Source organism: Neltuma alba, unplaced genomic scaffold (genome assembly GCF_004799145.2).
Source record: "Neltuma alba isolate B1F8T4 unplaced genomic scaffold, ASM479914v2 tig00011829_pilon, whole genome shotgun sequence".
Taxonomy (NCBI): domain Eukaryota; kingdom Viridiplantae; phylum Streptophyta; class Magnoliopsida; order Fabales; family Fabaceae; genus Neltuma; species Neltuma alba.
In genome coordinates this window covers 39,704-57,943 of record NW_021636440.1, presented here as the reverse complement: position 1 = coordinate 57,943, position 18,240 = coordinate 39,704, and the positions used below count along the sequence as shown (strand labels likewise).

At 35.7% G+C, this 18,240-nt stretch overlaps 2 protein-coding genes across 4 annotated transcripts; one reads left to right on the top strand and one right to left on the bottom strand.

Annotated features, from left to right (window-relative positions):
* The first annotated feature begins 8,693 nt into the window (after positions 1–8,693).
* On the top strand, positions 8,694–11,070 carry LOC114718311 (uncharacterized). The gene is made up of 2 exons (XM_028903595.1): positions 8,694–9,055; positions 9,144–11,070. The coding sequence occupies exons 1-2, from the start codon at positions 8,694–8,696 to the stop codon at positions 11,068–11,070; spliced, it is 2,289 nt and encodes a 762-aa protein (XP_028759428.1).
* Positions 11,071–13,279: 2,209 nt separating this feature from the next.
* LOC114718307 (uncharacterized) lies at positions 13,280–17,835 on the bottom strand. 3 transcript variants are annotated; one of them, XM_028903588.1, is made up of 10 exons: positions 17,685–17,835; positions 16,756–16,877; positions 15,577–16,427; positions 15,290–15,496; positions 14,679–15,202; positions 14,505–14,586; positions 14,329–14,415; positions 13,993–14,259; positions 13,810–13,913; positions 13,280–13,715 (listed from the first exon to the last, which is right to left on the bottom strand). In XM_028903588.1, exons 2-10 carry the CDS (start codon positions 16,793–16,795, stop codon positions 13,508–13,510), a joined length of 2,370 nt encoding a protein of 789 aa, XP_028759421.1. In that variant the 5' UTR covers positions 16,796–16,877; positions 17,685–17,835; the 3' UTR covers positions 13,280–13,507. The 3 variants fall into 3 exon arrangements, with proteins under 3 accessions (XP_028759421.1, XP_028759422.1, XP_028759423.1); XM_028903589.1 differs by lacking the exon at positions 17,685–17,835 and having other exon boundaries at positions 15,290–15,454; positions 16,756–17,292; XM_028903590.1 differs by lacking the exons at positions 13,280–13,715; positions 17,685–17,835 and having other exon boundaries at positions 13,832–13,911; positions 16,756–17,292.
* Between the last annotated feature and the right edge of the window lie 405 nt (positions 17,836–18,240).

Below are 18,240 nucleotides of genomic sequence, written 5' to 3'. Positions count from 1 at the left end.
AAAGCATCCAACATTCAGTCAGCAACCTGTAAACTTCAGCCTAAAGAAGGAAGAAAAAAAAAGTCTAATTAAATTTAGTACATCGACATCGAAATATACTATTATCATTCACATAAAAAGTGTCCCATAATCATTCTTACCCCAGATGATGATTGACAAGATGTTTTAACTGGATTTTGGGTCAGCAATGCATGCACTGCGTCAGGAGAACAGTTATTAAAAAAACATTTCTCATATTGGGTTTAGCAAAAGAGGAAGAACAAGCGCTTACTTGCACAAGTGCACTAAAGATGGAGCACCTGACTCAGAAGGAACTAGCATTACATACCCATTGGGTGATCATCCAAGAGGAACAGAACCCTAGGTGCAATTAACAAAGGAAACAAAAGAAAATCTACAAGGACAAAGCTATGCCAATCCTGCACTTCTTGGAAAGAAAGCAATCGATACTTGTAGCAATTTGGCCAGAAACAAGCTGCCTCCATATCTTGAATGAGAGAACAAGATCGTCAAAATTCAAATTAAGGGCACCCTGTATAAAAGGAAAACGTGAAAAGTTAGTGAAGAACCTAAACTTAAAATTTAAACATCTCATGCATGTAGAATATTGTCTTCAAGCAAAATATATCAAAAATAACCCTAGGTAGTGACATTTTAACTGCTATTCAATGTTGACAACTATGAACTCAAGAAATTTAGTGCAAAGATTCAAGCTTAGCTAGTCAAGAAATGTACGCCATCAGTATACCACATAAACCAAAATCCAAAAATGAAATCCCCATCATAAAAACTTCAGAAGATATACCATCTGAAACAGACTTAGACAGTCAAATAATCACTGGTTCCGATACCAGCAGAATAGAAGACATCCATTTAGCCTTTCAGAACATTTGATCACGACTCCCATACCAAAAGTACATCAGAAATAGAAGGAAACAACATATTATTCATAATAATAGTTTGGGCTCATTACATTATGATAAGATCGTTGCATTAATGCGACATACATTTAAGAGTGACAACGAAGAATGAAAGGGTGTGCGCACAATGTATTTATCCAGAGGATATAGATGCAATGTTTTGAATTGTCTGCAGCAAACGCTTGTAGCGCATGCTAAAAAGCTGAATAATCTAAATTGGCAACCCAGGAGAGATCATAGAAGTGTTGGATTAGATCAATCCATCCCAGCAGCAACACGCGGCCAACAGAGGGGCAAGGAGGAATTTCAGGAATGAATGCAATAATACAGATAATGGCAAATAAATGCCCAACAATGCCCCGAGAGAAAACCCCTAACGGTGAGGAAAAGATGCGTTAAAGAAGCACAAGACTCAAATTCGACCCTTAAATATCACGAAAAGAAGAAAAAAAGAAAAATCAACCGCGACGAAACTCCACGACAGGCAAATAAATTCCTTCATGCACAATCCAACAACAGTCCCTTCTCAATTGCAAACCCGTGGAACTCAACAAAGTTCTTCATAAACGATAAGCAGACGAACGACGATTTCAGGTTTTCCAGGGGAACAATCATTCAGATTAAAAACATAATCGATCACAGAACACAAAAAAAAACAGACCATACAACTTAAATTAGATCCAATCGGAAACGCCGTGACGAAATAGCCAAAAAAAAAAAAAAAAGGAAGATAAAGTGACGACAAAGGCAATCAAGGTGCAAGGAGAACCTGAACGGGCAAGCAGCATAACCACCGTCGAAAGAGGTGGAATCCAGATATTCCTCTCCGCCCACCCACCACCAAACTGCGAATATCTAAATTCTCAAACCAGACACTCCTTCTCTCTCTCCTCTCTTGCTTCGTCGGCGGACCAAGGATTGCAAATTTCGCTTTCCCACGGCTTTATATACCATGCGTCTCCAATCCCGCCCTATATGCTATATATAGTGCCTCTCCGCGTGGGCCCAGCTCCTGTCAGATCCGACGGCTGATCCTCAGATTCCGTTCATCTTCCGACACGTGGCATCTGGCTTTCTGGAAACACAAGACTTTATATTCAAAATTTCGAGGAATATTTTCACTGTATTAAGGTTGATGATTATTAATTATATCTCAAACTATTTTTAATGAGAATAATTGCTAAAATCCTGAAAAGAAAGCAGAGATAGAAATTAGACATTAAATTTATTTATTTTGCGGTTGATTTTTTACCAAATACTCTCCTTTGGTTTCAAAATAGAGTATTATTTGTTGATTGAGATGGCAAAAAAAACGGGCGGTGCATGTGGAAAAAGAGGGAAACCGTATGTCGCTTTTATGGCAGGGACAAATTTATCCATTGATAATGATAATTGACCTGCAAAATGTCTAGGGCTAAACCAATAATTTGTTAAAAAGGTTATCAATTAGAATCCAGTTGTAAATACCGAATTTCTAAATTATTGATATTTTGCATTAAATCAGCTGATTAATCTTGATTTATTTTAAATAATTATTGTATTTACATAATTGTTACCAGAATTTAAAAATTAAATAATGTAATTGATATAATAATATTAATTAGGTTGCGTGGTTGAGCATATAGTAATTAATATTCATATTTAATATTGAAAATATCTCTGGCTCGTGGAATTTATTCAGCCCACTACAAATTTGATATTGATGTGTTATCACTATCCTATTTGGTTGATGTACTATGAAAAGACGTCGCTGAACCAAAAAAATATGATTCACCATGTCAAATTATTTTCACGAATCATGATCATGTCTGATTAGTACTTTTTTTTTTTTAATTTTTCATGTAAAACGGATCATTAAATGCTGATTTTTTTTAGCCATGGGTAAAAGTAAAGAGTCTATTTCAAAACACTAACATATATTCAGTGAGAGAGCTTTTTGAACTTATAATCTTTCTTTTCTCACGAGGGTTTTTAATGTGAGACTCCGTCTGTAGAAAATTTTATCATATTTCACCGATGAAAAGAATTCATGCATTTATAGAAAATCGAACACACAATCTTGTGTTTAAGCAAGATTTGAGGTGACTCTAACTACATATACAAATTAAAATTATTACTTCGTTTTTATTATAAATTTTTTGTAACTTATTCTCACATACTGAAGACCGCGTTAAATTGAGAAAAAATTTTAAATTTATAAATTATTCTCATATCTTTCTCTCTTTCCAAAAGAATTATATAGGAATAAAATTAAAAAGTATCATTAAATACTCTACAAATAACTTATATTTAGGATCAAAAATTTGTCCGACCAGTGACTTGTAATAAAAACCTGAATGGTACAATTTTTTTTTAATTACATATTTTGATAATGACTGGATAGAAGTGTCTTATATATAAAATTTAAGAGAGTATCTGTCAAAACAAATAAGTTATGAATATATGGTGAGCTCTGATTGCGATCCACGAAAGAATAAAAGCCATAGGATAAGACCTAATTAATTTATGTTTACAAAAATGGAAAAAGGACAAAAAAATTCTCAAATGATTGGGTTTTTCATAATGGTTTCATTAATTAGAAGCATGATTATGTTTATGATGAGGCTGGCTGTGATAATTAGTAACGACAACCGACCAAAGCACAATTAGGGAGACACCCACACGGGTGTACCAGAGATACAGCAAAGCTTTGCTGAGCCAGAATTATAAGCGTATCTAATGATTGCAATTACAAAATTAAAAAAGTTTGTGGTTGAAACAATCAACAATTCAGACGTATTATTATTTATTAGAATTGCTTATTATTGAACTAAAAAAATGCTGATTATTCTTATAAAACATTTGTTATTATTGCCATATCAATTTTATTCATTGGGTGTGTTTGTTTGCTTGTCTTTTTGTACACACTATTCATGGCATGTTTTATTTTCAAGATTGCAAAATGGTCTCATTGATTTTAGATAACTGACAAAATTTCAATTAACTCAATCATATCAAAAGTTGATTGTCTCTATAATATGGAATATCAATTAAGAATTATAAAAATCAATCTCATTAAAATTTTCCAATTTTAAGATTGAGCAAGATTTCAACTTTCCAATATGTAATTCTCTTGGCCAAATCCATGAATTAATGAAATTATCTGAATAAAAAGTCAAATAACACTACAATTTTCTGCAGCTAATCCACAATTTTGCAACTAATATATTTTCTATTTAGAAATTACATTCAATTAGCTATTTAATTTTAATTACATTCAATTAGCTATTTAATTTTTAGACTTCCAAACCATGCATAGAACCTTAATCTTCTCCAATTAATATGTTTTGCATGTGTAAACTATTACTCCTCTGGTACTTAATATAATGATCATTTAACTAATTTGATTAGATTAAGGAAGTTAGATAAGTTAGTTAATTATAAGAAATGTGACACATTTTTCCTAAAACACCATAATCATCTTTCTTAATATTCCATCTCCCTCTTCTACTTAATTATGGTTAAGGGAGTACCCATTGGGGTAATTTAGATAAAATTGATAAATATGAGAAATGGATCTTATATTTATTATCAAAACAAATTCAAGAATTGGGTCCTATATTAAGGACCGGAGGAGTATATCACATTTGCTTGCATGCTAGAGTGTTATATCATTCATGCTCTCTTTAACCAAAACAATCCAATTGTTTTTTTTTTTTTTGGGGTGAATCTCACGAATTCCCATCTTAGCGGATTATGGAGAGAAAAATATAATAAAGAAAATTTGTGGGATATGAGATCCACGAGAAAAGACACTCAGAACATTTTGGTATTCCAAAAGTATGTAAGTATTTCTCAAAGAAAATTATCATTAGGGTGAACTGGACTTTATGTAACGAATAAGTATATTATTATATGCAGATTCGATTGGTTTCTTCTTTTTGCCCCGCACGGATTCGTTTGATATTATATAGTACATGTATAATATATAATGTGCGTGTTGTGAAAGAGAACATGTGCGTGGACTAATGTTTGTGTTTGAGAATTGATTATATGAGATTTATTTAATGATGATGACGATGAGTAGTTCGGTCAGGGCACTTGGAGGAGGCGAGAATTGTCGTGCATTGCCGGTATTTGTTAGGTTCACTAAGTATTTGATTTAATTTGTACATCCAATTTACAATATTAGTCATTTTAACAAAATTTTCAAAATTAAGAAAGATTAATTAATACTCCTTAAATCTATCTTAAGTTGAAATATTTTTTTTAACTTTATTCATATTAAATGAGGTTAAATGAAAGCAAAAAATACAAAATGACTTATATTTTGAATCAAGTCATTTTCTTAGTAGAGCCCTATATTATCAATGAAAAGAAGCACATGGGGTGTTTGGATGGAAACTAAACTATGATTTTAGAAATAATTTTACAGCCTACAAAATAAATATATGGAGGAGTTTGTCTCGATTTTAAAAGGTAATATATTTTTAATTAGCAACAACTGTACGAGTTACATATATACTCCTCTTGTCCTTAATATAAGACTTATTTAATTAATTTGGTTAGATTAAGAAAGTTAGGTAAGTTAGTTAAGTATAATACATATGACATGTTTTTCTTAAAATACTTTAATCATTTCATCATATCCTCCCTCCCTCTCATACTTGATTATGGTTGGGGGAGTATTAATAGGAGTAATTTGAAAAAAAATTATAGATATAAGAAATAGATATTATATTTAGGACCAAAATTAACTCCACAATTACATCCTATATTAAGAACCAGATGAGTACTTATCAACCAAACCATTATTAGCAACAAAATTAAATTATATATATTCTTATAAAATACGAAGGAAAAATATAACTTTTGTCTTTAAACATATTTTAATTATTGATTACTCATCAGTTACTAAATTTTAACTAAAATAAACTCATGAATTCCTAAATTTTTTATCTAAAATAAATCAATTCTTAAAAATCTTTTTGCCCAGAAACAATTCAATCCCTATGTAATTCATTAATTTAATAAACTGTGAGAAAAAAGTTTATAAGGTACCAGTTATATTTCTTTGTAATTATTAAAGGCGCCGCCGTTTGTTGACATCATTCATATGAACAACTTTCCTTATATGCCACTTGAACGTCAATAATGTAATAATAATAATAATGGCTCCTCCACCATTTGAAATTGGTTGAAGATGCCTCACATCATCCTCCTCCACACTTCATCTCGAGAAGCGTCTAAAACAAGATATTACGTGTGTGTCTAGAGAGAGAAAGAGACTTAAAATACAGTTACTTATCCTATTAGATGAGCTTAGTTAAACGGATTATACAATACCATTGAGCTCTATCAAAAACTAATTTTTAAATAAATTGTTGATCAAAAAATCGTACTTGATAATTTTATTAAGTGTTTTCTTTATTCTTATTCAAAATTTGAACTACTCATAACAATATGGTTTTGAGGGTGTTAGGTTTGTGATGAAAGGACTTTTTAAAAATATTTTTATTTAAATTGAGATATAATTCTTTTTATATATTTATTTTATATACCGTATAATTATTTTTAAAATTACGTTTTGATTTTTAACCAAACACTCTTTTCAAGTGATACTTTGATGGACAATATTCCATTTAGTGATGGGCGAATATGACGGAGAGTGGTGCAAGAATAATATGGTCTATTTGTAATTCAAACATAACTCTAGCTACATAGGAAAAATTACTCACGAGCTTCTGTTTAGTAATTTTACTACTTAAAAGCATTTTAGTTTAGACGTATATTTAGTATTCTCATCTTTTATAAGGTACATTCAACACTCTGATTTTATTTTATTTTTTTAAATTCGGCATTTGAGATGTTGAATATATTAAGAAAATAAGATCAGGATACTAATTATATCATGTACAAAAAATCAGGATATCGCACCTTTACCCAATATTTTACACGCTTTGTACACCAAAAGCAAAACTATTGTGAAGGATTTCTTACTCCCAAAGTATTTATACGCGAATTCATATGCTTATGAGCAATAAAATAAAATTTACAAGTATATATGAGCGATTTCTGCAGAAATTTAACATATTTTTATATTTTCATTTTCATAGACATGATTTAGTAGACCAAACAAGAGCTAAGTGTGCGTCTGGGATAGCTTTAAAAAGCTTTAGAAGTTAGTTAGGACCACACAAAAAAGTTAACGGGAGGGGGAAAAATTGTGTTTAAGATGGATTTTTGGAGGCAATTGACTGTTTTTTTTTCCCCACCAAAAAGCCACTTTAAAGGAGAAATGATTTATTTTTTGTTTTTTTGACTTTTTTCACACTTACATTTTTTGAAACTTTTTTTTTAGCTGAATTTTTGAAACTTAATTTTTAATATATTAAATCTGTGTCAAACTACTTTTTTTATGAAGATCCATCTAAATATAAATCATATTAAATAAACTAATTTAGTTTGTAAAAATTAGTGAATAAAATTTAGGAGGTGTTTAGATAAAAACAAAACCATGGTTTTAAAGTGCTTTTACGAAAATAATATATAAAAAAATTATTTCAAGTTACAAAAAAATATTTAAGAAGTAATTTTAGGATTACTCAAGTACCCCTTAATTCCATCAATATAAATCCAAACAAGCCAATTGGAATAAAGGCATAGATGAGAATAGGATTACAGAAGACCGGGGTGGCGGGTGGCGGGTGGCGGGTGGCGGGAACACTGAGGTGAAGAGAGATTGACACGTGTCAAAGGAGGGCTCTTAGGTGGGAGGCCATCGCTACCGCCACCAAATCACCTCTTTCTTTGTGCTCACTCCACGCAATATCCGCTTTTGACCTCAACCCCTATACCTACTCAAATTGTTCAAATTTAAAAATAATAACTTATTCTTTAATACAACGGAAAGGACTAAAAAGTAATAATTTTAAAAAAAGATATTTAGAAATAATTAAATTTAAATTGTCCAAATTTATGTGATTTATAATTTAAGTTAAAACTAATAATTAATAGGGAAATGACAAGAAAATGACTGTTGAATTCTAAATGACAAAATGGGCATGTAAATTACTGAAATGACAAAATGGGCATGGGGTATCAATCTGGAATTTGAATAATTCGCCAAAAAGACTGAAATGCCCCTGAATCAGTCTGAACTCATGAAGACAAAGGCATGACACGTAACATGAGGGAGAGATGAGAAGCTGAAAACGGAGGTGGAGCAGAGTCGAACGCTGAGAAGACGGAAAAGGTAAGGAAAATTTCTCCTAAAATGCTGTTATCTACTCCTCCAACTCTCACCATTGTACAAATCTGATTCATTACGGTGGAATTGCTTTGTGGGCAACCTGGTTTGTAGTGAGAGAGGGGTTGAACGTGGGTATTACGTAAGAAAGTGGAGCTTAATGATGGGTTTGGGTTTTCAAGTCGGTTTACTGGTACATGGTCTAATGGGGATGGGTTTATGAGTGTAGATGGTTTAAATGAAGAATCTGACCAGGATGAGAGAGTGATACATCGGAAATGAAAAAATGGTGGGAACTGATAACGTGGGCATGAAGATTGAGGGCTAACAGTAAGCATGAGGTGGTCAGTGTTGTCAAATTCATTATTGGAATTGTGAAATCCCATATTTAAGTTGTCAATGTAGCAAGTGTGCGCGGACGTATTTTGGGTGTTGCATTTTTTGTGAAATCGCAAGAAAAGTTTCGAAATCCTGATAAATGAAATTGATTATTGGGGAACTAAAATATTGATTTATGCTTCTGTGGTGCAGGTTAGGTAGCTTTGATGACATCTAACATTGGGTCAACATCTTCAAAGCGTCTTGCTTGTTACTTTCATGTGGGTGGGAAGTTTGCAGAAAATGGTGATGGTGAAGTTAAGTACTATGGTGGAACTGTCAGGGTAAGAGTGATCAAGGAGGGTATAAGGCTTGAAGATTTGAGGGTTATGATAGGAGAATGGTTTGGTGTAGATAGTAATGGTTGCGACATTAAATACACATTGGGCTTGAATGATAGGATATTAATAGATCTTATTGATGATGATGAAGTTGACAACCTATTTGAGTATAATGATAGTAATGCACATGTATACGTAGCAGCTAAAGGTAATGAGAATACGGAGGAAGAAGTGGCTGATCGAAACAGGTAAGTCACAAGTTTCGGATTATGGAAGTTGTTACTTGCGATAATGTTGTTGTTAATATCATAACAAATGTTGTAATTATACATGCAGCATGTCAAAATTGTCAGGACTGTCACAGCAAAATGATGAGCCAATGATTGAGGATGCTGTCGAATGTGTGAATTACATAGCAGCTGAAAATGTTCTTAGCCTGCCATATGCAGTAGAGAGTGCACCAACTCCTTTGCCAGGAATGAATTCCCTGAAATGGAAAACAGTATTGTTAGGATTGAGGCAGACTTTTCCAGATGCGGATGATTTCAAGAAGAAACTACACAAATTCAGCATTGCAAACAAATTTGAGTATAAATATGTGAAGAATTCTAATGCCCATATGTATGTCAAATGCAATGTTGAAGGTTGTCCATGGAGGATCAGTGCAAGAGCAGCTGTAAAGAGTACTCCAGCATTTTTACGTGTAACGACATTCAAAAATGAGCATGTTCATAATGCCCAAGACAATCTTCATGTGACACATGGTAGATCAGCTAGCTTGACATCATCAATTATAATTGAAGAGGTTAGGGATCATATAGACATGCGTCCAAATGATATAAAAAAGAGGTTGGAAAGAGATTATGGTGTGAAGTTGACATATAAGCAAGCATACAGGGCCAAGGAAAAAGCGTTGGAGGACATACATGGCAGACCTGATCATTCTTACATGCTTATTCCATGGATATGTGACCGGTTGAAGGAAACCGATGACAAAACAGTGGCAAAATGGGTGGCTGCAAGGAACAACAGATTTGAGCGTGTATTCATAGCCTATGGGTGTTGTATAGAGGGTTTTATTGCTGGTGCTAGACATGTACTGTATATTGATGGAAGTCATTTAAGTGGACCGTATAAGGGGACACTACTTTCAGCGTCGGCTTATGATGCGGACAACGAATTATTACCTTTTGCCATTGCGATTGTGAAGGGAGAGACGCTTGAGGATTGGACATGGTTCTTACATATGATCAAGGAGATAATTGGGTCAATGCAATTAACAATCATTTCAGACCGACACAATGCAATTATAGGTGCTGTGCAAGCAATATTCGGAGGTGAGCGACATGCGTACTGTTACAGACATGTTAAGGAGAATTTCAGTACACAAATGATCAAGTTAAATAGAGGAAGAAGGAAGACAAGTGGCAACACAAGGGAGGATGGACTGCATTTCCTAGATGCCATTGCATATGCAAGGCTTGACACAGAGTTTGATCAAGCAATGGATAACATGAGACACTTCAATTCCCAATTATTTGAATGGCTTGTCAATCATGGTGATATTCACAAGTGGGCCTTAAGCAAGTTCCCTTTTAAACGATGGGACAACATAACAACAAACCTTGCAGAGTCATTCAATGCGTGGATGCTGAAGGAGAGAAGATATAATGTTGCCCAACTTATACATGAGCATCGTGAAAAAGTAGCCAAGAAGATGTATGCAGCAAGCATGGCAATGAGCAAATGGAAGAATGGTGTAGGCCCAAATACAAATGCAACATTGATGGAAAATGTGGCGAGATCTGCACAGATGTTAAGTGTTCCTTACGGAAGGGGTAGGGTGTGTGTCCATACAGCAAAAGGAGCCATTAATGTTGATCTTGGAAAAGGTGAATGTAGTTGTGCAGCTTGGCAAATGTCAGGCATCCCATGCCCACATGCATGTGCAGCTATCAAGGCCTTGAATTGCAATGTGTATGATTTTGTTGAAGAATGCTACAAGATTACGTCCCAACAAAAGATTTATGGTAGGACGATGACTCCAGTGGTGACAATCGACATGCCAAATCCTAATAACTATCGGCTGCAAGATATAGCAAGTCAAGTGTTTTTGGCACCACCTTTGACTAGTCGACCACCTGGAAGGCCTAGGATAAATAGGCAAGAGTCGCAGTTTCAAAACAAGAAGGTCTACCATTGTAGTGCATGCCAGCAAGTTGGCCACACAAGAAGAACATGCAAGAATCCAAACCCAACTTAAGGTTTCATGTCAATACCAACAGGGGTAATTTTTTTTTTATAGGAAAGGAATGACTCTTGAACCCTTTTTAATTTTTTTGGGAGAAGGGTTGATAGGTAGGCTATCTTTTTTGTTAATGATGTTAACTGGGTAGGAGATGTTCTGTAATCTGAATGACAAGAAAACATTAGGCGGTAGGTTAATCCTAATGTTAACTTGTCATTTGGATATCAGTTATGTAGCTTCTGTCATGGGCCTACTGGTTTTTAGTAAATATCATTACGTCAGTGGTCAATTCCATTACAGATATAGTAAAGTCTGAATGTTAATGTAAAAATCGTATGATGGGTAGGCTATCCTTTTTGTAAATGATATTCACTGGGTAGGATATGTTTTGTAATGTGAATGGGGACGAAACATTAGGTAGTGGGTTAATCTTACTGTTAACTTGTCATTTGAATATAAGTTATGTACCTTCTGTGATGGGCCTACTGGTTTTTGGTAAATATTGTCACTTCAGTGGTAAATTCAATTACACATGTAGTAAAGTCTAAATGTTAATGCAGACATCCTATGATGCTCTTTTGGTGTACTTCTATGCTATTTTGGCAACACAGATGACCTTTTGTTTAATGCCCTCAAGGGAGATGGTGGAAGTTGCCAATGGGTATGACTGGAGTGGTTAATGTCATCAACGATGTTGTTATTCACATTACCAATGTTGTTATTATCATTTCCAGGCTAGTGAAACTCCCTGAAAATATGTTACTTGACTTTGAAATAAAGGAAGTGGAAGTGGAAAAAAGCAGAGTGGTAAATATCATCACTAAAGTTGCAATTAAAATTACCCATGTTGTCATTATCATTACGGGGTAGTAAAATTTCCTGAACAATTTGATGCGTGGGTTTGACTTAAAGGAACCGGAAATGGGAAAAGCAGACTGGTAAATGTCATAACTGAAGTTGCAATTAACATTTCCAATGTTGTCATTATCATTACGGGGGTAGTACAATTTCCTGAACAATTTGATGCGTGAGTTTGACTTAAAGGAACCGGAAATGGGAAAAGCAGACTGGTAAATGTCATTACTGAAGTTGCAATTAACATTTCCAATGTTGTCATTATCATTACGGGGGTAGTACAATTTCCTGAACAATTTGATGCGTGGGTCTCAGTTAAGGGAACCGCAAATGGGAAAAGCAGACGGTAAATGTCGTTACTCAAGTTGCAATTAACATTACCCATGTTGTCATTATCATTACGGGGGTAGTACAATTTCCTGAACAATTTGATGCGTGGGTTTGTCAGTTAAGGGAACCGAAATGGGAAAAGCAGACTGGTAAATGTCGTTACTGAAGTTGCAATTAACATTACCCATGTTGTCATTATCATTACGGGGGTAGTAAAATTTCCTGAACAATTTGATGCGTGGGTTTGACTTAAAGGAACCGGAAATGGGAAAAGCAGACTGGTAAATGTCATTACTGAAGTTGCAATTAACATTTCCAATGTTGTCATTATCATTACGGGGGTAGTACAATTTCCTGAAGAATTTGATGCGTGGGTCTCAGTTAAGGGAACCGCAAATGGGAAAAGCAACCGGTAAATGTCGTTACTCAAGTTGCAATTAACATTACCCATGTTGTCATTATCATTACGGGGGTAGTACAATTTCCTGAAGAATTTGATGCGTGGGTGTCAGTTAAGGGAACCGCAAATGGGAAAAGCAGACTGGTAAATGTCGTTACTGAAGTTGCAATTAACATTACCCATGTTGTCATTATTATTACGGGGGTAGTAAAATTTCCTGAACAATTTGATGCGTGGGATTGACTTAAAGGAACCGGAAATGGGACAATTTCCTAAACATGGGGATGCAAATGGGGAAACCATAGTGGTAAATGTCATTACTATAGTTGCAATTTCCCTTAACAATGTTGTGATTTTCATTACCCAGGTTGTGAAATTCTGACAATTTATACGTGGGGACGAAAATGCAGTTGCAAAAAGGAATAGCGAGGTGGTAACAATCATTAAAAAAGTTGTAATTTTCATTACCAATGTTGTCATTCTAGCGAAAATGGATTCAAAAAAAGTGATTTGGGCTTGAAAGACTTCAGATGCAAATGGCAACAGCGATGTCGTAACTATCATTACAGAGGTTGCAATTCTCAATCCGAAAGTTGTTAATCCTATTACTTGTGTAGTTAACCTGGGTCCAAGTGGATGTAATTTGGGGCACAAATAATCAACTTGTGATTATCATCACGGAAGTCACATGGCATGTTGTAAATTTCATAACTCTTTTACTCAAATTATCCCAAAAAGGATTGCAATTAGGCCAACAACTGGCAGCCACTTAGACTTCAAACTACATAAGACTTCAAATATTAAGACTTCAAACTAACACTCCTTTTACAAATACTATATGCCTAATCTACATAATGTCTCCTCCTATCACAGATGGCGTCTTTTGGTCAGTGTGGTGGCTTGGGTTGATGAAAGCAAGCTTAATGCTTCATCACGTCTTGAATTAAGCTCATGATTCACTAGCCACCACATGAGGTTTCGTCGGAATTCAGCCACTTGTTCATCCGTATAGTGAAGTATCTCACCGGGCTTCCATTTACTCAACCATATTAATACATGAACACCGCAGTCTCGCCTGCACATCAAAACATACCAACGATGTAAAAGAATGAAAATAACACATTGGGCTACTTTGAGACGTAATAATATCAACAACATAAACCACTCACAGATTGTTTTGTTGCGGAACAGGAGCCCAAATGATATCACTCATTTTCTTCTTCCCAGTGGCATTAGGCTTAACTATCTCAATAATGTCATAAAATCTATTCCTCTGCACAATATCATTACGCAATTGTAAATAAAAGGTAAATGAAATGTCAATCATAGAAGATGAGTTGCATTATCCTTACACATTCAGTGACGACGGTCGTCATGTCATCAATAATTACACCCTTCTTCTTGCTCTTCTTCTTACCCTCTAAATTTGGCTTCATTGAGTCCAGCACATAGAAATTCATTGTGCTAGGCTCAAGCACAACACAGAACCAGTGAGCGCCAACAAGTGTGGGTCCAAAGATCAAATCACATTCTCCTATGTTGTAGCCTACATTTTCAGGTAAAAATTGTTTCTTCCGTTTTGTAGCATCCCACAGCTTTGGGTTAGCTGCCATTATTGCCTGAAACATGAACATTTTAGTCATTTATCAATATCAATCGACAAAAAACTAACATCTCAGCAAGCTTACCATAAAATCAGCATAAAAAATGTGCCGCTTCACCTGCCCTTCCTTCTCCATATCAGCCATTAGAGTCTTGCACACAGTTGACATCAGCTGTACGCAAAGAGATTATTGTTTTGATGAACCCAAAATGCAGCATCTACTAAACAATTAAATGACCTCATCACAAATATTCTACTTACCCGGTTACCTATTTTCTCAATTCCGCCAAGTGTCCTTAGCTGATCCCGAGTGATATCTTCATCAGAGATTTTCACCAAAGGCCTAAAAATATGTTGTCAATATCATTATGCATATAGTCAATTACCACAAAATTGTAATGAATATGATTACGTGGGTAGTGGATATGTACATACATGTCACCCTCCTTGCTTGAACACATACGGGAAACTATGTCATAAAACCGGTCCTTGTCATCCATGGGCCTCTTTCGCCTCTTAGTTGGCTTTGTCAAAATCCATGGAGAATTGATAGCGGATTTCATCTCCCTTTGCGATCTCCGGAGTTGACATCCCTTGTCCATGGGGGACAAGGGCAGGGGAGACTCCATAATTTCTTTGTCTGCACCTTCTGCTGCAACACCAATGTCATCACCCCTATCTGAGCCAGTTGCATCATCGTCTCCCTGACCATCTCCCCCGTGGAACTCATCTCTATCATCACCTTCGTCATCAGACTCATGTCCATCATGATCATGGGAGTCTTCATCGCCAAATGCATCATCATCTGGGACGTCAATAGGGTCCTCATCATCTATGGTCACATTATTTTCCTCTATCCTTATCTGCACCTTATCTAGCTCATCTTCCATTGCACTTATAAGCCTCATAGTGCTTAATTCGATCTGAGCCATCAATCGTCCGTGCAACTTCTGTAACTCCTGCAGCAAACAATTTAAAATGAGTAAACACTTTTTTCATGAGATTATTTGCTAATGAGAATGAAAATTAGTAATGAAAGCACATACCGGGTGTAAATGAGCCACACTTCTGCGTTTTCCTTCATCCTTCCCACTTCTATCCATACTTCCCTTGCCCTTATACAGTAAACCCCTCTTGCTTTCCCTCTCCTTCTTTTCCAGCTTCCTTATCCTCTCATCAGTCCAGAATTGAATGGCATTTAGGGACCCTCTCTCAACAGTTTTGGATAGTGGGAAGTGCTCAGCAAAATATAACTACAATAGTAAATCATTAACTTGCCAATTCCACAAATAAAGAAAACAATAACTTAGAAGCATAAGTCAGAAATACATACCAACAGGAGGTAGATGCATCCTCCCACATTGCAGCTTCCTTCATCTTCATCTTCGTCTTTCTTTGCTTTTGTGTACACTTTCACATAATCTCCCATCTCTTTCCACAAGTGCTTCACAATGTACGTGGCCCAATCAAATTGGTGAAATCCCTTCATGGTACAGCACATGACTCTTATTAGCTTGTCACTCACAGTTGTTTGTGAAGTAGGAGTTAAAAAACTCCCAAGTGTGTACAGCATAAACAGGAACTCAAACTCATCTTTCTTCTGCCCAGATTTAATGTCATTGAGTATCTTCGTATAAGGGACTTTACCAAATTCCTCCTTCAACCTCTGGTATGTCTCATCATCATCACATACGTCCATTTTTACCTTCTCCCCTGTGTGGGGTACACCCAACAAGTTTGCAACATCATTTGCTTCTATTTCCTTTATTATCCCTCTTATTAGAAATTGATGGGTAGGCGGATCATATGCTCGGAGAACACATACTATGAGGTCACGAGGGAGTCTCTCACATCCAATGTCAAGTAAATGGCCAAAGCCTAAATTTTGTACCCTCACTTTCAAATCTTCATCATCTTTTATGAAGTCCACTAATGACTTAAATTGCCGAACCGAGCAACGAGTGCTAAAAGCCACTTTTTTCTTCCTCTTCTTCTTCATCCCTTCCTTTCTTGATTGCTTCACCCTATCACTGTATTTCTTCTGCTCCTCTGGTGTCAACTGCTTCCATGCCTTTGATGCCTTTTTCGCTTGTTCAGACATATTCTTAAACTTCTCCCCACCCTTAAGAAATTCTCGTCTAAACAACATGTAGCCATTCTTCACTTCTTCACTTGGCCCTCCTTCTACAACAAGCATAAATAACTAAATCTGGTCAGTTGAACAGCTCAACTTTCTTTGCATTTCAAAAAAGTTGTCATTACCATTTCCAGTGTAGTCATTCACATTATAGGTGTTGTTATTTAGCCACAAAATGAACCTCGACTATTTACTACTCATATAACTAAATTTGCTGATCACGTAATGAATGTTATTGCTTCTTTCTCACTTCACAGAACAGAGCAGAAAATAGAGACTAATGACATAATACACTTTAACAACAAACTAAAAACAATCTAACTTACCAAACCTATATAACTCAACCACTTAATTCCTATTACAACTGCATATTACCGTTTGTCGCAGTCACAGTTACTTCGCCAACCTCCTCCATGACAGCAATGCGATTGATGCTTCTCAGCACTTCAGCGACCTCTACCTCTTCAATCCTCAAACCAGCAGATTAATCTCTACCTCTTCAATCCTCAGACCAACAGATTCAAAAATAAATGAATATGCATTAAAAGTGATTCTTTCTCGATGAAATGTTACAAAATTTGTATCTTCAAGTAACTTATATTATGGAAATTACTACTACACAGTGCCACAGATGACCAAGTAAATTATACCAATACATAAGAAGGCCACAAAGGTTATTCTCACTTGGTACATACTGAAATGAATATGCATGTTCATCCCCAGGTAAATTGCACCGCTAAATGACTGAGGTTATGCCCATTAGGTAGCTATATCTTCAAAACAGAGTTCTACCCACGAAAAGTCACCCCTTTCAATTTATTTTACAATGTTAAATTTGCATAACCAATATGGGGATACAGTTGAACTCATTTTAGTCCCATACACAATGCTAAAAATGTGCAATGCCCATTACATGAACAGACCAAACAAGGGGGCGGAAACAGGAAGCATCCTGGCTCATGTGCGACAGTGGTCTCAATTTATGGGCATCTAAAAAGTAGTGTAGCAATCATAAACACACACGTATATTATGCCTTCCAACATTACAGCAACACAGCAATCAGACAACAACAATCAGAGAGATATCTCGTCAAACATGGACTGAGTTATATGAATCAGAGCAAGCAAGCAACTTCTGTAATTCCGTCACACACAGAAGCACCGACTTTTAATCTAATCTACCTTTACATTCCATTTTAAGCCTTTACCATTGCTTCCCCCTTTACAACCAACATTCACCGTTTTCCCCAAATTAAAACACTCCAATCAGACAAGCACAAGACGGAGACATTTGGGTGGCTTACCGGGGTCCGAACGAATATCGACTTCTTCCTCAACCGGTGACGACCTTACAGGTGCTCTCCCTCGAAATCTCTCTCTCTAGCCACCCCCTCTCCCTTCTGAAGATTGAAGCTTCTCACTGGTTTATTGCTTCTCACTACGACCCACGGAAAAGACGAAGAAGCCAGACGCTATTCACAGTTCCTCAACCATGGCAATGTGAGACTTGCGACAACCATATGCAGTTTCGCCGAGTGCAATGTGAGAGTTCGGAGAACCCTATGGTCTATGCAGTTTCGCCGAGTGGAGAACCGCCAACCAAACTCCAATTCCGTTGCACAATATCCCGCCCTCTGATTCCCGAAAAAATTAAGGGCATTTCAGTCTTTTTGGCGAATTATTCAAATTCCAGATTGATACCCCATACCCATTTTGTCATTTCAGTAATTTACATGCCCATTTTGTCATTTCAGTAATTTACATGCCCATTTTGTCATTTTAGAATTCAACAGTCATTTTCTTGTCATTTTCCCTAATTAATATGCATCTTTCTGATTTCTTGTATTATTAATGATTAAT

Excerpts from the sequence above, each read along its gene's own strand:
- LOC114718311 (XM_028903595.1), top strand. The coding sequence starts at position 8,694 with ATGACATCTAACATTGGGTCAACATCTTCAAAGCGTCTTGCTTGTTAC. Across the intron at positions 9,056-9,143 it reads GAAGTGGCTGATCGAAACAG|CATGTCAAAATTGTCAGGAC; the intron begins GTAAGTCACAAG and ends TTATACATGCAG.
- LOC114718307 (XM_028903588.1), bottom strand. The coding sequence starts at position 16,795 with ATGGAGGAGGTTGGCGAAGTAACTGTGACTGCGACAAACG. Across the intron at positions 15,497-15,576 it reads GATGCATCTACCTCCTGTTG|TTATATTTTGCTGAGCACTT; the intron begins GTATGTATTTCT and ends TTACTATTGTAG. Across the intron at positions 13,914-13,992 it reads CGACCGTCGTCACTGAATGT|AGGAATAGATTTTATGACAT; the intron begins GTAAGGATAATG and ends GATATTGTGCAG.